General features: G+C 53.3%; 1 protein-coding gene across 5 annotated transcripts in view; it reads right to left on the minus strand.

Moving 5' to 3' along the window:
- APBA1 (amyloid beta precursor protein binding family A member 1) overlaps positions 1 to 22,996 on the minus strand; it is a 1,040,959-nt gene that overhangs the window by 39,008 nt on the left and 978,955 nt on the right. For all 5 annotated transcript variants that reach the window (XM_069625788.1, XM_069625787.1, XM_069625786.1 and 2 more), the window contains one exon: positions 9,299 to 9,418. In XM_069625788.1, the coding sequence (XP_069481889.1) occupies positions 9,299 to 9,418 (120 nt within the window). The remainder of the gene's footprint in view (positions 1 to 9,298; positions 9,419 to 22,996) is intronic.

Genomic DNA, 22,996 nt, shown 5'->3' on the forward strand with positions numbered 1-22,996 from the left:
AAAAAATCAAGGATGCTATCGGGTGACAAAAGAGGCTCTGTTGTTGTAGCTGTATGTAAAGAAAAAAATAGGTCCCTCCTACCAACTCTACTGCCCCCTAACTCCCCTGTGGCTTTACCTTCTAGTTGAATCCTTGCCACTCCTCAGAACTTTCTTCCCCAAATAGATCCCCACATCTTTTTTCTAATTAAAGAATTGTTTTAACACTATTAACCTGGAATTTCCTTAATTGATAGTCATACTTGCAATATACTTTGTCAGATGATATATATCAACTTTGGTACCGTAGAAAAGGGTAGGCCAGCACCCTGGGAGATGTAGTTCTGTGGGAGATGATCTGCAGCAAAGGGCTGGGCCAGATGGGTCTGTGCTAGCGGCACAGAAACTAAATAAAACGCAGACAAAGCCAATAGGTCTGGCTTCATTGATTTCCAGGGTTTCATATGGTGCAGACATGCTGTAGATATTCTGTAACAGGTTAGATGAAGCATGAAGATTTGCTATATTTGCATGTACAAACCTATGTCCGGCAAGAAGGGAAGTGCACTTGCCATGCGTGAGAGCTTTTTGGAGAAGAGGCGTTATTAAGAAGGACGAGGGATTGTGTACTTTTTATGAGGTGATGTCGGTTTACGGAAAGGGGATAGATAGCGCACTTAACAAGTGTGAATGAGTTTTAGAGAAGCTGTAGTATACTTGCTATGGGTATGATAAGTGTTTGGACAAGCACTGGCTGTGAGAGTAGTCCCAGTTTGATGAATTCGGCCATACATTTGCTTTGTATGTTAATGTTAAAGGACATTTGTACCGCGCACTATCACCACCGGAGTGGTTCCCTGGCGCTCTGGCGGCTCTGAAAGAGGAAGGGGGAAGGGTGGTTAGTGGGGAGTAGCTGGAAAAGTGCAAGAGAGCAATGATGTGCTGTTGGCGGCCACAGCCCGGTGGGTCCGTTGGCTGGGCCTGGGGTGTTTTGCGGCCGGTAGTCGTGGTGTACTGTTGTGCGAGTCTATGTGTGTTTTTTGTTTTGTTTTTGCAGTCTAGTGAAGTTTTTGCGGTTTGTTGTGCTGTAGGTTTGTGGTTGTATTTAGTTTGGAGTTTGAGAGGTGTATGCAGAGGGGGGAAATTGTTAGTGCAATTGGTTAGTTGGCATCTATATCCTGAATTGAGGCGCTGGGCTTTTGTAATTTCCTCAGGTGGGGTTCGGGAGCGCCTCTGTCTAGATCTTGGTCCGACCGGCATTCGGGGTCACTTTCACATCTGGCCCTCTCCTCCCCAGTCTTCCCTTCACACTGATATGGCTAGTGCACCTGCCCATGTCCACAGCTCATATATTGTGGTGATTGCTAATATCCCGATAATTCCACTATACTGCGGTACCCTGTGGCATTTTACGGACGAGTGCAGTTGTTGGGTGGGGGGAGTTTATTCCATCTCAGTCCGGGTGTCGCCCGTGTTCCCCTCTAACCGGAGTCCTTCGTCCAGGTGCCGTGGGTGCTTCTTCACATAGGGAGATGTCCACCGTCTGTACTGGGGGTTGGCAGAGTCCAGTTCATTCATCCTTTTTTCTTTCCGATTTGGTTTTCAGTTCGAGTCTTTGGTGTTGAAGAGCTAGGTTTTTAGTAATTTCCTATATTTCAGGTGATTGTTTTTGTGTTTCTTATGTCTTTTGGGATGTTGTTCCAGGTTTTTGCGGCTAAGTGGTAGAAGGAGGTGCCTCCCAGTTTCTTCTTGAGGTATGGTTTAGGTTCCAGGCGGATGTCTTTGCTTGACCTGAGGGGTCTTGTTGGCTTGTAGATTGTTATTTTGTTTTGTAGGAATTCTGCTCCCTGTCCATTGATCCCCCTGTGCGTTATGCACATTGTTTTGAAGGTGATGCAATGTTTTACTGGGAGCCAGTGTAGTGTTTTTAGGGCAGGGGTGATGTGTTCTCTTCTTGATAGTTTGAAGAGTAGTCTGGCTGCTGCATTTCGGATCCATTGTAGTTTTTACAGGAGGAATTCTGGAATTCCGAGGTAGAGGCTGTTTGCACAGTTGATACTTGACATGATGAGGCAAATGCACGGGCATGCACACAGATAAGCGTACATACACAAGCATGAGCAGTAGCATATGCTGACACACAAGCACTCATGTATTTACGCAGGCACTCACACTGAAGCACGCAAACACTAGTCACGCATGTGCACATGTACACACACACACAAACTGACTAGCCAGGATGATTGAAAGTGTCCTAAAGGGGTGCATCCGTCATTTCTGCCTCCTGTACGTTACTGCTGCCTCCTCTGCCACCCTAGGGCACCTGTGCAGATGGTCCTGGAAACTTACCCATGCAGGAGGCGGGTAGGCCCGAGGGTATCAGGAGTCGGCTCTGGGTGTTTATGCCTTGTCAAGGCCCAATGCAGACACCAGGAACAGGACCTGCATATGGGTCAGTTCTGCAAAGTATGACACAATTGTCCTTCCTGTAGTTATACAGACCCCTACTCCAAGTCAGGGCTACCAAACCCCCCCACCCCGCTGCCCGGGGCCGACAGGACAATACCATCAGGGCTGCAAGAGTGCAAGGAGCTGTTGCGCATCCCAGAAAGCGCCTCAGGGTGCACATCACCTGCACGCAACTACCATTGAAAAAAGGTCCTTAGTCACATGCCCCAAGCCGCGAATGATGGATGAATTAGGCAGCAGTTACCTCATTGCATATTCTTCTAAAATTATGATTAAAGCTCCGTCTTCAGAGAGCTACACATCGCTTTATTCATATCTGCCGTTTTATTGCACGTCTGTGCTGTATATAAAAGTATAATTTCTCCTTAAGCAAGTATAATAAACATCAACATATTGACTGGCAAACTATAAATATACATATTAACATCAAACGACCGGCCCAGTTACGAGTGACATTGTCATTTCTCAACACTGACTAATGAATTGATTTCTGCGCACGTCAATTTCCACAGGATATTTTTTCCTTTGCTCCTCAGTAAGTGTCAATCCACACCTTGAACGAATACCTGAAAAAAAATGGGACTTCACTTTAATGCAAACTGTTACAAGGATTTGCTACAAGTGAGAGGTAAAGGACGACAGGACACGTCTGTTGCTTCTAACATTTATTCTCCAACTAAACTTCCTCCTTCCATCTGTGGGCTCCTTTTCTTCCTCCACCCTCCTCTCGTTCCTCTTAACCCTTTATGTGCCTTTCCTCCTCTCTCATAACACCTCCCCCTCACATATCTCCTTACGTCCATGTTAAACTTGTTCAATGAGTCTGCATGGTCTCTTGATGATTCGCCGGGGGCGGCCCTCGGCTGGGTCTCCATCCCCTACTCCTGCTGGGGTCGGGGGATTGTCCTCTGTCTCTTTCGCTTATCCTCTGGAGTCCTCGTTTCTTGTCAAGTGTCTTTCTCTGGTTTGAAATGTTTGAAGAATGACGCATTCCTTATGATGGCCCTCTGCGCATTGGCGGCCATTATCATGGTCCCTTTTATCTCTGTTACTCTGAGGGGGTTGCTGTCATATCGAGCATCTGTTTTACTCTGCACACGTTGCTTCACCAGCACCTCTTCTCCCTCTTCAAAGGTTTTCTCCCTCGCTCCCCTGGTCTGGTCTGTCCTTTATTTGGCCGTTTCCTTCGCTACCGGATCTCATGCTCTCACCTCGTCCTCCAATACTGCCCGGTCTTCCGACACCTTCCGGGTCATGGTGGTCCCTTGGGGGTAGGCGCGTCTTGGCTTGGTATGCCCTGATTAGGTCCCCGGGTGGTACTCCGGTCACTGAGTGCCATGTGTTTCGGTAGTGGCAGAGCATGCAGCATAGGGCCAGCTGGATTGGCATATCCTCGATGGCTGCTTTCTGGATTGTTCTTTTGATTGATGGCATGAACCGCTCCGCCTGTGGCTACAACAGTGTTATCGGCTGATGATTGAATCCTAGATGTCTCGCAAATCTGTGGAATTCAGGGCCATTGAACGGCGGTCCATTGTCGGTCTTTACCATGGTGGGGATGCCCCACTCGCTGAATACTTCGTCTGAGATGCCAACGACTTGGATGAAGGCTGTGGACTGTGTGCATTTGACGATAGGGAATCTGAAGAATTCATCAATGATCACCAGGAGATAGTGCCTGGTTTCGAGTGGCCCATAGAAGTTCATTGTGACCCCTTTCCACACTTCTTCAGGGATGCATGTCGGTTGTAGAGGGAGTGGCAGGTCGCTCCTGGTGGTGCATTGACATGGGAGGCAGCTTCTCAGTGTCTCTTCCACCATGCCGTCTAACCGTGGGAACCATGCTGATTGCCTTAGTAAATTCTTGTCGTTTCTACCCCACGGTGTCCTTTGTGCGTCAACTGTGCTAGTTCTCTGAGACGAGATGACAGGATGACTATCCGGCATCCTCCAAGCAGTGTTCCTTGTTCAGACACTGCCAGTTCCGTGCTGACCTTTGACATGCATTCTACTTCCTGCTTGTTCACATCCTCACATTGGCGTGACAGCCTTTTGTAGTCCGTCCATTTGTTCACAATAGTGAGTTCCCTGGCCCACCTGGTTGACGGGTCGGCCTGTGTTGCTGAGGCTATGTCCTCGATGGTGAGTGCAAGTGGTAGGGCCTGCTCTGTGACATAGCATAGATATTCTGCATTGCCCCCCCATGGTGACATGCTGGATGTTGTCGGATGCCTTGAGATGTAGTTGGCAGGGTTATTGTCAACTCCCGGTCGTTAGACGATGGTATAGTCATATTCTTGAAGGCGGATGCCCGCTTTTCGATCCTGGGGGGCATTCTTGTTCTTGGCTTACCAAATAGCAACAGGAGGGCCTGGTGGTCTGTCACGAGTGTGAACTTTTTCTCCACTTTAAAGTGGTGGAAGTGCTCACATGCCCACACAGCTGCTATGCTTTCTTTTTCCACTTAAGAGTAGGCACTTTCCGTGTTGGTTAAGGACCTGCTTGTGTACGCCACTACGCAGCTCGCTGGGGCATCTGGCTTCTCTCATTTTGCCAGGATGGCTCCTAGGCCAACTGGGCTGGCATCTACAACTAGCTCTGTGCACCACCTTAGGTTGAAGTATGCCAGGTGTGTCGAGCTTGTCAGCTCTATTTTGATTGTGTCGTACACCCTCTGGCACTCTCCCGACTACCTGAAAGCCCCGTCCTTTCTCAGAAGTCCTCATAATGGTTCAGTGGTGATGGCGCATCTCTGTAGATAGCAGGCGCAGTATTCCGCTATTCCTAGGAAGGATCTGACTTCCCACACATGGGGAGGTTCTTTGAGTTTGTTGATCGCGCGTACCTTTTCAGGGTCAGGTTGCATTCCTTCCCCAGAGAAGATGTGGCCATAGAACCTTAACTTTTCTCTGCTTATGTTGCACTTGTCATAGTTCAGGGTGAGCCCTGCTGTCCTCAGGATTTCACACATCTCTATAAGAGCTTCGTAATGTTATTCCTGCGTGGTGCCGTACACCAGGATGTCGTCCGAGCAGTTGAATCCCCTTCGGACTGAGAGGAAAAGTGCCCGATGCTCTCCTGAAAAATGTCCATGGCGTAGGAGATCCCAAACTTAAACTGCTTAAACCCAAAGAGGCCATTGTGGGATGCAAATGTTGTGATCCCTCTGGAGTCGTGGTACAGCTCGAGCTGATGGTACCCCTGGTTGAGGTTAAGTTTCGAATGTTTTGTGGTGCAGTTTAGGTTGACTATTATGTCCTCTATTCTGGGTCCTGGGTGTCTCTCCCTCTCTATGGCAGTATTAGCCACTCTCATGTTGACACAGATACGTAGTCTGTTACCTTCCTTTCGTACCACCACCAGGGGTGAAAGCCTTGGGGTGGGGCCTGTCGCACGTTCAACAATGTCATTATCTAGGAGCTGTTGTAGTTCTTGCGATACGGCCTCTTGTAGGTGGAAACCTACTCTGCGCAGGTGTTTTGGTACGGGCTTGATTTGACTGTTCGATGTGTAGGCTGATTAACGTCCCTTTTAGTTTACCCAGCCCTCGAAAAAGCTCAGGAAACATGTCTTTAATCGATCCTTTGGTGAGCGGGGACCCCGCTAGGTGGCAGATCGATCCATGGCTGTGTTGGCTGCCAGTGAATATGATCACGTCTCTTCGTTGAAATGGATGTCAATCAGGCCAAGTGCTTCCGCAGTGCGATAGCTGAGGAGACATTTGCCTTGAACGGGGCTTCGTAGGATGTGAATGGTGGCATCAATCCTTTTTCCTTTGAAGGAGAATGATTTTTCAAATTGACTGTAGTGGTACACTGGCTACCCACTGAAAAATTATTGCTTTAGATGGTGACAGTTCTTGGGGATTTCCTCTGAGTCTGAAGTCTTGTTCCCCCATGATGTTGACAGTCGCCCCGGTATCGATGAGGAATGTGTGCATGACCGTGTCCATCATTACTCGTACCTTGGGTGTCTCACTGCCTTCACGCATCCCCCGGATGAGGTTCACAAACTCGTCAGGGAACTCTGGGTTTAGCCCCATACGAGAACTCATCCCAATTGGCATATTGGTCCTCTAGATAGCCATAAGTGTCTCCGCAGTATTTGGGTCAAGATAGTGCTTCGTTCATGGGGGCTTCACTGTACTCCACGCCCTGTTCCATTGATCTTATCATCCTCCTCGGTGGTTGTGGGTATGACTGGCCCTGTCTCCACTGTGGGAATGGTTGTGTTGGCCTGTATGGTAGCCTCCAGCTGGATTGTGCCGCCTGTGACTGGCGTGTCGGCGGGAACGGTCTTCCTTCCCGGCATACTGTCTTGAAGTGCCCTTCACTCACACACCTGGAGCACTTCTGGGTCATTGCTGAGCACGGTCCTACGTGTTGGAACAGCTGACCACAGCTGTAGCACAGCCTATGGGGTCGGGGCCCCGCCAGTCTTGGCTGAGCATATCCGTCTCTCTGCGGTCCTCTTGGCGGTGTCTGGTGGTTTGTGGTATTTCTCTCCCCTTCTCTGCCACTGGTGAAGGCTACTACTGTCTCATCTCTGTCTGTTTTCTTTTTTGGCATCTCGATGGCGGCGACCTGTATCTCGACTCTCTCGTGTACTCTCCCCATCTCTATCACCTCATCTACTGATAGGGGTTTCTTCAGGAGTTGTTTCCGGAGTACAGATGACAGACACCCTTCGATTACAAAGAGCTGGATTGCCTCATCATCCGAAAAGGTGGAAAATAGGCAGTGGACGAGTTGCTGGCGGAGTCGCGTTATGAATTCTTCCACTGTCTCGTGAGAGAACTGGTGGCATTGGTTGAAGACATAGTGTTCATAGTCCCTGTTTGGTTGTATTATGAGCTTCCTGTCCGAATTGGCCACAAGTGCTATATAGGTGTTTCTGTCCTGAGGCGGGATGATTTTGATGATGCTGTTTATTTCTGTCCTTGCCAGATTCGTTAAGATGTCTTAATACTGGAGACTTTTCGTTTCCCGCTGCTTTGATGAAACTGGCAAAATCTTTGACCCAGACCGTCCATCTGGGTCCTCTGTCCGTCTGTGGTTGGAACCTGAATGAGGCAGGTTCCCTCAGGAAGGTTATGCTGCTTGCGGTGCATAGGGGTGCGTCTTGCCCTCCTGCCTGGTCTACCATGCTCTCTGGTGTTCAGGCGCGTTGGTGGGATACCTTCAGGCTGTGCTATCCTGTATAGGTTGGGTCGTATTTGAGGTGCTTGGCCCATGGTCTGGGGTTTCTGTCGGGCCCTGGGTGTTGGGCCTGTGGTGTGCTCACGCGCTGCATCACGCTTGATGGGCGCAGTCACAGGTGCCTTGTGTGTTGCCATTGATTCTGGTGCCCCTTTCTGGCTTGGGGTGTGTGGATTTGGTGTGGGTCACTATGCCCCCAGCAGTGGGTGGTTTGGCAGCTGCTACCGGTTACTAAGGTGTTATCTCTCACCTAGTAATGCAGTTGTGGTGTTCTGCTGTCCCCTGCCACTTGTTCTGATGTCGGCGTAGTGTTAACGGTGCCGGCATTCCACCTGCAGTGATTCCCTTCCTGCGTTCGAGTCTCTGGCGGGTGGGGCTAGCCGGCGCAATGCTAACAGTGCCAGCGTTCCGACAGTAGTTCGCAGGCCACGGTTCGCAGGCTTGTACTTCACTGCATGTCCTCTGCGGGGCTGCACAGCTTCTCTTTTCTTCTTGTTGTTGCGAGGGTGCCAGCACAGGGCACTGTGAAGGAGGTTGGCTGGGGTGCCACAAGGATGTCTCTGCTGGCCAAAGGACGCCAGATGGCGATGAAGGATATACGGCTTGCACGGAAGGACGGCATTTTGCCTCAAAGGAGGTGAAGTGTATTTGTTTTATCCCCATCGCCAGTTGTTAGAAGGATTTGCTCCTTGTGAGAGGTACAGGACGACAGGACACGTCTGGTGCTTCTAAGATTTATTTTCTAACTGAACTTCCTCCTTCCCTCTGCTAGCTCCTCCTCTTCCTCCTTCCGCCTCTCGTTCCTCTTAACTCTTTATGTGCCTTTCCTCCTCCCTCATAACACAAACCCTTACAGTCTTCCATAGGGCATTTAATTATTTACTAAGGTAGATATCCTTCGAGGTAACTAGGTCCGAGGCCAAGCAGCCGATGCTCCAATATGTCACCTCATATCACCAGAGGTGAAAGAATTTCTAGCTCTAGCAAGCGTGCCAAATGGGTTTTGTAAAATACTGATCATGGGCAGCCGGCTAATATTTGGAGCAATGGCGAACATGCATTTCTTATTCTGCCTACTAAACAACTGGGATGTCAAATACCGACTCCATCGCATCCTTTGGCTCTCTGGGTGTTTTGGACTACAACTCCCATCTGCTCTAGCCAGTATAGTCAATGATGCAGGATCAAAGGGTTTGTAGTCCAAAACATCTGGATAGCCATGGTACACGTTAACCCAAACTTTGCAGCACCCTTGTATGGGTGTTACATGTTGACAAGACACTATGTGGGGCACAGAATGCCGCCCAAAAAGGAAACAAGTACTTGATGCATACAATGGACATACAATGGACATTACTCCTTGAGGAACGCATTTGGAACCTGAGACTCTCCAGATGTTTTGGACTACAACACTGATCCCTCACCAATGACTATGCTGTCTAGGGCTGATGGCGGCTGCAATCTAAACACCTGGAGAGCCGAGTACTGCATACCCAGGCCTTAAGGAATGGTGAGCATATATTTGACTTTTTGCATGCCATCTCTGAATTTGCAGGTGAATGTTGTAGTTAAAAAATACCTGTGTTTAAAAAAAAATGAGGGTACATTGTTTTCTTGCTTACATGACTTGCTTGGAGTTCAGGCATACTTACAATCCCATTTTGTACACTGAAGCCGAGCTGGTATCGGAGGTCCGGTCTCCGTATCAAGACGGTGGTCACTGGAGGGCATCTTACGATGTTCAGCTTCACCCTGGATTGGTTTTTCAAACCCTAGGACACAGAAAGAAAAGATTCAAAGTTGTTGTCAGCCAACACCCTGCGGTGATCATATAACTACAATTGAACATTTGTGCGGAGCAATCAACAAAGTGCTTGGGAGGAAATGAGTGTTGCGGCATACTGATATGTGGAAATGTAGCCAATCAGAAGGCGTACTTCTTGCGTATGCAGATTACGACTGTATTTCGAACACACACACACACAAAACTGTGGCTGCTTATCCGTCAACCTGTGCTGCATACAAATGGAGGCTTTTTATGTGATTGCTTGTATGAATACATAGACCTTGTGAGACGCAAAAAATGGTGCCATGCAACTGAATCTGGTGCCAGGGCCACCACCGCTGTCAGGGCACCATCAGCCCAGGACTTTCCACCACCCATCAGCACATGGAGAATCCTGGGCGCGATTTCTACTTTGATCGGGGTTGTTCCATCAAATTGACTTCCTTAACCAGGAATCACATTTATTTTCTATACTTTCACAAAGATTTTGGAGGAAAAAATGTTTTAGCAGTATTCCTCTAGTGAGGGCATCCTTGGGTGGATCCTCCCAATATCCTCTACTCGGAGAGGAACAGTCCACTTGTTGACTTCCGTTAGCAAGTGGGCAGGCTCTGCGGAAATGTGTCTCCGTCTCCGGGATTGACTGCGCGGGAGACCAAGGAAGATTCTGAAGACTTTCCTCTTGATGCAGGCCTTCACTCTTGTCCTGTGATGCGCCTCGTTGTCTGAATGCTTTCCTTGCCCTTCCCCCGCCTGCTGCCGCTGTTAACGCGGCCCTCCTGGCACTTGTCTCCCAATGCTCACTCTACTAAGTACCTGTCGCGGTTTATCGCGTATTACTGCTACGTCCTTAAATTCTATTGCCCTTACCGCACTGTGAAATGCACTTATCTGATGTGAACCTTCGCGTGAGCCTGTGTATGATCAGCCGTCTATCACAGCTCACCTTTGCACAGGTAGCGCCATGAAGTTAATAGTCGCAGTGGCGCTAAACAAATCACCAACAGATAGATATTTAGGTTTAGTGGATGGCAGCTCCTGTAATCCGCAAGGCTATTTCCATCCGTGCACTTTGTGAACACATCAGATACAAGCCCCTGGTTTGCTAGATTTACTGTCGTGCCTGGGTGTTGGGGTGTCCCCCTCTCCACCACTCATCACAAACTGAATGCTTTCATGCACATTATTCAGACAGTCTACACATTAATTGAACTCCATAGAAATCCCCAACCATCCAAGAGAAATATCCTCGGTGTATGTGTCCCAAAATGAATGATGATGATGTGGAGGACGCACGGTTAGCGGGCAAGAGCTACTGGTCCAGAAGATCGAACATCCAGACAAAGATTGAATCTACAGTGCAATGCTATTTCCTCAAATCATTGACATGGGCCTATGTGCAGCAGGTTGAAGGCCTTGGAGGTCTTTTCCCCACAACAACCTATTTTTTTTGCTTGCCAATGGAGCAGAGGCAGCGATATTATTGCAGCAAACACGGGTGAGCCCAAAATTAAACATTCAACCATTTTGGGAAACTCCTAAACTTTGCAATTGTCCATGTCTCGCAACGAGTAAACAGCGAAAATGCGATAACAAGGAGACTTTACCACACCCTGTGGTGAAGACCTGCAGTTCAAAGATCTTTTAAATAGTGGTGTGCATTATGTCATGTGTTTACTGACGTGCCCTTGCAGGGTCACTGGACTGAGGCCAAACTATCCGCATATTAAAGGTTCAGATTGCCTATCGTAAACATAACGTGCAAATCCTCAGTGGGAACCTGGACATATCGTTTCACAATTGCACTTTATGGCCAGTGAAAAAAGTTCCAGAGACAGAAATGTCCTCTGAAATGCCAGAGGGGCTTAACGAGCAGCTAGAGTCAACATGTTATTGATTACTCTACTATCTGGCCAATGTTCTGGATTTCCGCAAGAGAAGCTACAGATCTCCCACTTGATTTTCATTTAATGTTTAATATGGTGTCTCTTCTAATAGTTTAACGGAAGTGTAGGGCTGGCTTCTACTTGTTTCAACCGCCTCATGCTTAGCATTCAAGTGTAGTACAGGTTCATAGATCTGCAGCAAGGGAGGCACTGTCCATAAAGGGCCGAATGCAGCAAGGGCCCTCAGCAAGGTATGAGGGACCAGAACACCCATAAGGGGGCTGCGATGCCAGTGTATCAAGCTATTAGAACCATCTTTGAGATTGGAATGGAATGGACATGGGCATGCGCGGGCCCGCGCATAGCATGCAAATCCGCCTGGGAGCTTTGTGGGGAAATGGCTCCCGAGACACTACGTGTCTGTCCTGGACAATCTGTTGGCTCTTCCACCGGCAGTTTGTCCAATCAGCACGCACAATGCCCCTTCCAAGGGTTATACCTGCATAATTAGAAATAGAATACATCCTGCACTGGACTACTGATGCATGCTGAGACCCTGTTTGCAGGAAAGGTAATTTTGGTAGATTGGGGTAACATGTTGTTTTGCAAAGATGCATTTAGGTTGTCAATTTTGTAAGTTTTGGGGACTAATGGATTGACAGGGAGATACACCCAAAATATTTGTTACAGGGATACTCTGGAGCAGCAAAGAGACAAGATCACGCAAAAAAATATGAAAAGATGAAGGGATGCATCATTTGGAAAGTAGAGTGAGGTTGTTTTTGGTATTTCAGATTCCTAAAATGAGGGGAGATGGAATGAAGGGGTGTTTCGGGGGTGGGGGGGTGTCCATTTCACTCATTGTCTGTGGGAGCCTAGCACGCTCACCCCAGCACAGCAATCAACACAACCCCTGCCCCCCCCCCCCCAATTACACAACCTAATGCATGCAAAGATGCTATTAACCCATTGCCCAGTTAACCCTGCTGGGGAATGGTCCTCGCATCCAAAGTTTGGTGATGCGCGTATATTCCAGGGCTGCTTTTAGAGGGACAGCACAGGAAAACCCACGCCACACACAGCACCACAAGAACACTTTTTTCTAACCGCAGAACAAAAGCACGGCACCCTGTGGGGGCCTTTCGGGACCCACCCAACACAGCAGTGAGACCCTTTATATGGCCGTGTGTGGGGGGACTGCAGAAGCCTGCCCGCCCTCCAGGGGAGTATCCAGCATTGCAAGATGGAGGGAGGCATGGGGGGTGGAGGGGTCGAGCCACGAAAACAATCCTGCTGCTTTCCCCCAAAATGCAGTGCACGCAATTCCATATGGTCTCATTTGCGCCATCATGCCAACCAACCCCCGCCACAATCGACTTTTTTGGTAACATTAGTGGCAGATGACATTTTAACGGTTTATAGTGATAAATTCGAATGACATTATGTCGAAAGTCATAATGTCGAGAAAAAAAGAGTAAAAAAAAACAATTTCGAATGTCTATTTTTAATTGCTTTTTGTTCGAAATGGGGGTTTTCATCCCTGAGCCCCCTTTTTTAATTTTTTTTTGTTTTTCCCCTTTTTTTTTTACTCGTGGATCCCAAAAAAAATATGTAAATAAAAAAATAAAACATTCAAAAGGGTTTTTTCAACATTTTTTTTTCGACATTATGACTTTCGACATACAGGGTAATTCATAGAATTTCGCACAAATGTGGCGCACGCGGCTGGCGCACAGTGTCCCCGTGCGATACACTGCGCCAGCCGCGTGCGATAAAATCCATTTCATCGCACAGCGTATTCATGGATTCCAGCCTCCAAAACCAGCCGTGGCGCAGAGTGGCGCAGCGACCCTGCAGCAGCGCCAGTTACGCCCCCAAGAACGCCCTCGCGCAAGGAAAACCCTTCAAAATTCCCAATTCATCGCAATGGGCTGCGCTAACCCTGGACCAGTTCACAGGGCTGCCAAACAGCAAACGCCAAGCGGGGAACGTGTATTTCAGTGGTTCGCGGGAAGTATCACACGCGGTTCCATCAGGGTACGTGTGTTCCAGGGGTGCGCGGGAACTATCACACGCGATTCCATCAGGGCACGAGTATTCCAGGGGTGCGCGGGAACTATCACACGCGATTCCATCAGGGCACGTGTATTCCAGGGGTGCGCGGGAACTATCACACGCGATTCCATCAGGGCACGTGTATTCCAGGGGTGCGCGGGAACTATCACACGCGATTCCATCAGCGCACGTGTATTCCAGGGGTGCGCGGGAAGTATCACACGCAAAATCAGCAGGGTACGTGTATCTCAGGGGTGCGCAGGAAGTATCACACGCGATTCCATCAGGGTACGTGTATTCCAGGGGTGCGCGGGAAGTATCACACGCGATTCCATCAGGGCACGTGTATTTCAGGGGTGCGCGGGGAGCACTACACGTAAATTGGCCGTGTGGGTCCTCCCAGGTGTTCCCTCTACACCCTCCACGGCCCCTGCAGCCAGCCCACACCACAGGGGACCACCCTGCACCCCTGCCCATGTCCCGCAGGCAGCCCATCCACCATGGCCATGCCCCCCAGCCAAGTCACATGTCACCTTGCACTACTGATCAACAATGCATGTCTCCCAGCACCCTCACCCCCCAGCACTGTGGGGCACCTGCCAGCAGGCCCCCACACATGTCCAACTCATGTCCCCCTGCACCCCCACCCCCCAGCACTGTGGGGCACCCTCCACCAGGCCCACACTCATGTCCAACTCATGTCTCCCTGCACTCTCACCCCCCAGCATCCAGGGGCACCCTCCACCAGGCCCCCACTCATGTCCAACTCATGTCTCCCTGCACTCCCACCCCCCAGCATCCAGGGGCACCCTCCACCAGGCCCCCACTCATGTCTCCCAGCACCCCCACCCCCTGCATCCAGGGGCACCCTCCACCAGGCCCCCACTCATGTCTCCCTGCACCCCCACCCCCAGCACTGTGGGGCACCCTCCACCAGGCCCCCACTCATGTCTCCCTGCACCCCCACCAGTCAGGGGCACCCTCCACCAGGCCCCCACTCATGTCTCCCAGCACCCCCAACCCCCTGCATCCAGGGGCACCCTCCACCAGGCCCCCACTCATGTCTCCCAGCACCCCCACCCCCCAGGGGCACCCTCCACCAGGCCCCCACTCATGTCTCCCAGCACCCCCACCCCCCTGCATCCAGGGGCACCCTCAACCAGGCCCCCACTCATGTCTCCCTGCACCCCCACCCCCCTGCATCCAGGGGCACCCTCCACCAGGCCCCCACTCATGCCTCCCTGCACCCCCACCCCCCACCAGTCAGGGGCACCCTCCACCAGGCCCCCACTCCACTCAAGTCCAACTCATGTCTCCCTGCACCCCCACCCCCCTGCATCCAGGGGCACCCTCCACCAGGCACCCACTCATGTCTCCCAGCACCCCAACCCCCCTGCATCCAGGGGCACCCTCCACCAGGCCCCCACTCATGTCTCCCAGCACCCCAACCCCCCTGAATCCAGGGGCACCCTCCACCAGGCCCCCACTCATGTCTCCCAGCACCCCCAACCCCCAGCATCCAGGGGCACCCTCCACCAGGCCCCCACTCATGTCTCCCTGCACCCCCACCCCGCAGCACTGTGGGGCACCCTCCACCAGGCCCCACTCATGTCTCCCTGCACCCCCACCCCCCTGCATCCAGGGGCACCCTCCACCAGGCCCCCACTCATGCCTCCCTGCACCCCCACCCCCCACCAGTCAGGGGCACCCTCCACCAGGCACCCACTCATGTCTCCCAGCACCCCAACCCCCCTGCATCCAGGGGCACCCTCCACCAGGCCCCCACTCATGTCTCCCAGCACCCCAACCCCCCTGAATCCAGGGGCACCCTCCACCAGGCCCCCACTCATGTCTCCCAGCACCCCCACCCCCCAGCATCCAGGGGCACCCTCCACCAGGCCCTCACTCCTTCCTACCACCCCCCACCCCCCAGCAGTGCGATTTGCCTGTGTACGTGTATATTAGGGTTGCGCGTGTAGTCTGACACGCGATATCAGCAGGGTACGTGTATTACGGGGTTCGCGGGAAGTTCCACACGCGATTGCCCTGGGTACGTGTATTTCGGGGTGCGCGGGAAGTTCCACATGCGATTTCAGCAGGGTACGTGTATTCCAAGGTGCGCGGGAAGTTCCACACGCGATTTCAGCAGCGTACGTGTATTCCAAGGTGCGCGGGAAGTTCCACACGCGATTTCAGCAGGGTACGTGTATTCCAAGGTGCAAGTGAAATTCCACACACGAATCCAGCAGCCTACGTGGATTCCGGGGGTGCCGGCCAGTCCTACACGTGAATCCGCCGTGTGGGTCCTCCCCGCTGTTCAACCGACACCCTCCACGGCCCCTGCAGGCGGCCCACACCACAGGGGACTACCCTGCACATGTCCCGCAGGCAGCCCATCCACCATGCCCATGCCCCCCAGCCAACCCACATGTCACCTTGCACTACTGCCCACCAACGCATGTCTCTCAGCACCCCCACCCCCCCAGCACTGTGGGGCACCTGCCAGCAGGCCCCCACACATGTCCAACTCATGTCCCCCTGCACCCACACCCCCCAGCACTGTGGGGCACCCTCCACCAGGCACACACTCATGTCTCCCAGCACCCCCACCCCCCACCAGTCAGGGGCACCCTCCACCAGGCCCCCACTCATGTCCAACTCATGTCCCCCTGCATCCCCACCCCCCAGCACTGTGGGGCACCCTCCACCAGGCCCACACTCATGTCCAACTCATGTCTCCCTGCACTCTCACCCCCCAGCATCCAGGGGCACCCTCCACCAGGCCCCCACTCATGTCCATCTCATGTCTCCCTGCACTCCCACCCCCCAGCATCCAGGGGCACCCTCCACCAGGCCCCCACTCGTGTCTCCCAGCACCCCCACCCCCTGCATCCAGTGGCACCCTCCACCAGGCCCCCACTCATGTCTCCCTGCACCCCCACCCCCAGCACTGTGGGGCACCCTCCACCAGGCCCCCACTCATGTCTCCCTGCACCCCCACCCCCCACCAGTCAGGGGCACCCTCCACCAGGCCCCCACTCATGTCTCCCAGCACCCCCACCCCCCAGGGGCACCCTCCACCAGGCCCCCACTCAAGTCCAACTCATGTCTCCCTGCACCCCCACCCCCCTGCATCCAGGGGCACCCTCCACCAGGCACCCACTCATGTCTCCCAGCACCCCAACCCCCCTGCATCCAGGGGCACCCTCCACCAGGCCCCCACTCATGTCTCCCAGCACCTCAACCCCCCTGAATCCAGGGGCACCCTCCACCAGGCCCCCACTCATGTCTCCCAGCACCCCCACCTCCCAGCATCCAGGGGCACCCTCCACCCCCCCCCCACCCCCCAGCAGTGCGATTTGCCTGTGTACGTGTATATTAGGGTTGCGCGTGTAGTCTGACACGCGATATCAGCAGGGTATGTGTATTACGGGGTTCGCGGGAAGTTCCACATGCGATTGCCCTGGGTACGTGTATTTCGGGGTGCGCGGGAAGTTCCACATGCGATTTCAGCAGGGTACGTGTATTCCAAGGTGCGCGGGAAGTTCCACACGCGATTTCAGCAGCGTACGTGTATTCCAAGGTGCGCGGGAAGTTCCACACGCGATTTCAGCAGGGTACGTGTATTCCAAGGTGCAAGTGAAATTCCACACGCGAATCCAGCAGCCTACGTGGATTCCGGGGGTGCCGGCCAGTCCTACACGTGAATCCGCCGTGTGGGTCCTCCCCGCTGTTCAACCGACACCCTCCACGGCCCCTGCAGGCGGCCCACACCACAGGGGACTACCCTGCACATGTCCCGCAGGCAGCCCATCCACCATGCCCATGCCCCCCAGCCAACCCACATGTCACCTTGCACTAATGCCCACCAACGCATGTCTCTCAGCACCCCCACCCCCCCAGCACTGTGGGGCACCTGCCAGCAGGCCCCCACACATGTCCAACTCATGTCCCCCTGCACCCACACCTCCCAGCACTGTGGGGCACCCTCCACCAGGCACACACTCATGTCTCCCAGCACCCCCAACCCCCGCCAGTCAGGGGCACCCTCCACCAGGCCCCCACTCATGTCCAACTCATGTCTCCCAGCACCCCCACCCCCTGCATCCAGGGGCACCCTCCACCAGGCCCCCACTCATGTCTCCCTGCACCCCCACCCCCTGCATCCAGGGGCACCCTCCACCAGGCCCCCACTCATGTCCAACACATGTCTTCCTGCACCCCCACCCCCCTGCATCCAGGGGCACCCTCCACCAGGCTCCCACTCATGTCTCCCAGCAACCCCACCCCCCTGCATCCAGGGGCAGCCTCCACCAGGCCCCCACTCATGTCTCCCTGCACCCCCACCCCTCAGCACTGTGGGGCACCCTCCACCAGGCCCTCACTGATGTCCCCCTGCACCCCTACCCCCCTGCATCCAGGGGAACCCTCCACCAGGCCCCCACTCATGTCTCCCAGCACCCCCACCCCCTGCATCCAGGGGCACCCTCCACCAGGCCCCCACTCATGTCTCCCAGCACCCCCACCCCCCAGCATCCAGGGGCACCCTCCACCAGGCCCCCACTCATGCCTCCCTGCACCCCCACCCCCCACCAGTCAGGGGCACCCTCCACCAGGCCCCCACTCATGTCCAACTCATGTCTCCCTGCATCCAGGGGCACCCTCCACCAGGCCCCCACTCATGTCCCCCTGCACCCCCACCCCCCTGCATCCAGGGGCACCCTCCACCAGGCCCCCACACATGTCCCCCAGCCAACATGACATCACAATCTAGATCCCTGGTCCCTATGGTCAGCCTCCAAATGCCAAACACCCACCCGAGTATTGCATCCACCCACTTAGAAATGGAAATAACATGATAGAACCCCAATTGCAAGTTTGGAAATTAACACATGTCCCTCACATACACACAATGGGTGTCAGTGAATGTCAAAACCCATATCATGATATGCATGAAACCAATGAGATGATACTGCACATTGAAGTTTGAAGAAAAAATATGTATTAAAAGCAACATAAATTGAATCAAAAATAAACAAAAAGGGGAATTAAAAAAATAAAAAACAGCATGTCCATGAAATAATGCAAAACCACTAATCATAATCCAAAGGAAAGGTGTCCAAAGTCACAGTCCACAAAAGTAAATCCAATGGAAAATTAAAATCGAAAACCATTGCTCCATGGGTAAATCATTAAAAAAAAATGAAAATCCAACAGTCAACTATATACAGATAACAATCCAGGGTCCATGATCCCAACAGAACAAATGAAACCTATCTAATAACACTACCTAATAAAAAAAACTATATATAAAAATGTGGCCCATTGTCCAAAAGGTCCAAAAAAAATGCAAAACCAAAGGAAACCTAACACTAACTACAGAACTATTTACAAGGGCAGCGGGCTAGTCCGACGGCTCACTTCGGGATGTTCCGGGCCAAGGCATCATCGAACTCCTGCTCAATGTCCCAGAGGCGGTCCTCCTCCATGGCCCCGAGGGTCCGCAGGGCCGTCGACATGTTCACCTCCAACTCCCTTCGGATTGCCTCGAGGCACTCGGCCAGCCTCAGGGCCCTCCGCATGGAGTTCTCTGCCCTGACCATCGTGAGCTCTGCCTCTTCTGCCCGCTGCCGCTCCGCATCTATGGCGTGGCCCAACCGCTGCCACACGGAAGACACTTCCCCGTCCTGGGTCCTCCTGCCCTCCGGCCGATGCCTGCCCCTCCGATGTCGAAGGCTCGAGCCATCATGGCTCCCACCTCGTTGCTGCTGCTGCTGTGCCTCTGCCCGTGCCCTGCCTCCTGCTGCCAGCACATCCTCCACTGGCTGGGGTGCAGTCGTTGATGTGGCCACCCCTGCTGGACGTCCGACTCCCGACTGTGGCAGGGGTGCCTCCTCCACCAGCCTGGCTGCACCGTCAGAGGCAGCTCCACAGGGCACCCAGGTGACTAATGGGTGGGAAGATGGCACGGAGGACGAATGGCGCATAGGGGGTTCAGTTGAGGAGGGGGTCTGAGCAAGCCCCATCAAACGGAGGAATCCGGCCTGGGTGACCTGTCCTAGTAGGCCGACGCGGTCAACGAGCCATTCGAGATGATGTGCAGTCTCCTCATGAAAAGACTGCAGGTCACCTCGCATGGCCCGTTGACGCAACGCCACAGCAGTCAGGACAGGCTCAACCCGGACCCGGATAGCCACGTCTGCAGGCAGAGGAAGGCCAGTTGTTGTGAGCTCATCCCCTGCCTGAAAACGGGTCTGGACGTAGGCATCCCTGCTGGTGCAAGATGATGCAGTGACAGGATCAGGGACAGGATTGCACTCAGGCACCTCCGCGGCGGCCTGTGCTGCCTCCTGTCCCTGGTCCTGCACTGCACCACTAGCACCAGTGGAATCCCCACCCCCAGACCCCGTCTCTGTTGCTTGCATGGCCTCCTCCTCCACCAAACCCCCCACCAACCTGGATGACTCTGTGCCATCTTCCCCCATTGGGCCCTGTGGGGTCCCAGCTGCCCCTTCTGCTGCCGAGGAGTCCAACTCCGACCTCCACCTCTTGGACCTCCCCCTGGCAGCTGCGGCCTGGGACGCGGCACCGGACTCCTCACTCCCCGACGAGATCACAACCTGGGAGGTATACACATACAACAGCATGAGCAGGCAAAGGTGAGCCAGACATCACATGCAACACAGGGAGTGCACTACACATGCACACACACCACCACACTTGCATGCATGTGTACACCTCTGCCAACTGTCGCAGTGTTCAGATGGGCATCCATGTCACATCTGCCAATCGGGCTTCCACATCCCGCTGTCACATGCATCCATGTTGCATCACTGTTGCACCCTTGTCAAATACACACACACATGCACATGTACACAGTGCTGTTACATGCAGCTGAAAACAACATCCATGTGTGACATCACGAACATGCCTACCTACATACACATTCATCCAAACATGTGTGCCCACACAACTGCATTTGGCATGCAAGCCTACACACACAAGCACCATCCATGTCTCACACATGACAGCCCTCGCATGTGTTAGCCTCACGGCCCTGTACACCCCCACCCATACTGGGCCCCATACAAACAGATGTGCAACCTGCACACTACTGGCACATCACCACACGCACAGCTTACAATCATGATGCATGTACACTTACCGCTCGACTCCAGACGGGTCTGCCTCTCAAGGACGTGGACGTGGAGCGCTGGGGATATGCGTTCCAGGACCCTCATCTGATCGTCCGACAAGTGGCCCCGGCGCCCCTTAGCATCCGCTGCCTTCAAGAGGTGCCGGGCCTTGTTGAGGGTCCTGGACTTGAAGTCCTCCAAGCGCTTCTTGACATGTTGGAAGTCGCGGACTGCCACCCCCTCCGCGTTGATGGCAGTCACGATGTCCATCCAGATCCGAGTCCGTCCTTCCGTCCTTCCTTGTCGGCGCGCTGCACCTCCTCAGAGGTATTCTTCCCTTCCTCTCCTTCCCCCAGAAGCTCACTGTCTCCCGAGCCCTGGTTCTCTCAAGGCTAGACTACTGCAACAGCCTCTATCTTAATCTGCCTGCCTCCACTCTCCGCCCTCTGCAACTTATCCAGAACAGAACTGCGAGACTTGTCCTTGGCCTCAAGCCCAGGGACCGTATCTCTCCAGGACTGAAATCTCTTCACTGGCTCCCAGTGGCTGCGAGGATTAAGTTCAAAACCCTCTGCATTGTCCACAAGGCCTTCTGGGGCCTGGGGCCTAAATACCTTCAACTCTCTCTTCCTAAATATCTTCCTTCACGAGCCCTTCGCTCATCCGTCTCCAACTCCCTCATGGTCAGCCGCTTCTCTAAGCAACGAGCTGGGGGTAGATCTCTCTCCGCAGCAGGGGCCTCCCTCTGGAACAGCCTTCCTGCCTCCCTGAAACTTGAGGAGAACCATCTCCGGTTCCGGAAGCACCTCAAAACCTTCCTCTTCGCTTCTGCCTTCTCTCTCCCTCTCCCCTGCTAAACCTTCTTAACTCCCCACTGAATTCTGCACTAAACCTGCATCTGGGCCACTCTCAACGACCTCGGTCCAGGGCCCAGCCACTCTCCACTTGCACTGCCTCCCTGGCTCCCCCTGCACTGTGGGACTGTCACTGTATCCCTACAGCCCCCTTCCCAGCACTTCCCAGCACTTGCTCTGCACTTACCTCGCACTTGCCACCAGCTGGCCCTTTTTATTTATCATTTATTATTTATTTTTATTACGCTACTTACCTTGTACTGCACTTTCCCCCCACCTCCTCCCCCTGCACTTTCTCCTTTTCCCCTTACCTCTGCACTTGCGCGATCTGAATGACACCTGGCCTAGTAGGATCGTTTGTCTGTCTTCCCCTTGTTTCCCTCCCTCCCTGCCTCGTCGCGCCTTGAAACACTTGTGTATAGGCGCGTTACAAATACCATATCATATCAAAGAGGGCATCATACTGCCCCAGGACCTGCTCCACCAGGACACCAACTTCGGTGGCAGTGAAGCTGGTGCCCCTCTGCCTCTCTGGCCGGGGGTTGTCAGTGGTGCCAGATGTTGCAGTGCCCGACATGACAACCCCAGAGGCAGGAGTGGGTGGGCAACTGGGTCCTGGGGCTGGGCTGTGGAGCGATGGAATCCCATTTGGGAGTCTTCAGTTCCAGCAGGGGTGGTCACAGCAACAGCACCCCTGGCTGATGTGCAGGCAGCAAATGGCAGGGCACGTGGGCAGCAGGCAATCAGGCAGCAGCAGATGGCAGGTGGGAGCGTGCTCGGAGGTCTGGGGGGCAGTAATTCGGCCTTCTGGGCAGGAGCGTGGTCTTCAGTGTGCTTACACGTGGCCAGCTTGATACGGAGTGATTTGGCACGTGAAAATCCAGCACGTCTGCATGTAATTCGAGGAAAGGGCCTTAGCGCGTAAGCGCGTCAGCACACATACGCGAATTAATTGGCCCAAAGGCCAACAGCGCGTATGCGCGTCTGTGACGTGCGTGCGCGGGCGTTTCCCTGTACACGGGTGCATGTTACACGTCCAATGACTGCACGTCAGAGTGTCAGCGCGTGTAATTGGAGGATGGGGCCTTAGCGCGTACACGCGGAAGTGACGCTGGACGTGTGGGCATGTTTAAAAGGTACGTGTAGAACGCCATTTCCTTGTATGTGCTTTTCGTGGAGAGCGAGTGGGTGAAATCTGTACTTCTTGTCGGTTCACACGCGATTTACTTCACGGCGTTCCAAGTTCGTACTCCCTGTTACCTCTGACAGCTTTTTCTCTTCTTGTCTTTTTCCTGGGCCTGTTTCCTCAAACAGCGTTCACTTCTCCTGTTGTCCTGTCTCATCAGACAGCGAACAATTCTTCTTTTGGCGGGGGTGTTGCCAACGCGCACACGCGCGTATTTTACACGCGATTTTTCCTGGCAGACTGTGAGTTGCGCACGTATTTGACATCTGTGCTTGCCCCGTGTGTTGCCTACCCCTTCAGAGGTCAGTCTAGGCTGCGTGTGACGCGCATACGTTCATTTTTGTGTTTCTGGGTGCCACAGCGTAGTGCAGGTTTTTTTTCCACGCATGTGGTCTAGGAGGGGTTGCGTGCACATTATCTCCCTTTTTTGGGGTGCCTGTGCGTTGC

Source organism: Ambystoma mexicanum, chromosome 6p, assembly GCF_040938575.1.
Source record: "Ambystoma mexicanum isolate Mex_15411 chromosome 6p, UKY_AmexF1_1, whole genome shotgun sequence".
In the NCBI taxonomy this organism is placed as follows: domain Eukaryota; kingdom Metazoa; phylum Chordata; class Amphibia; order Caudata; family Ambystomatidae; genus Ambystoma; species Ambystoma mexicanum.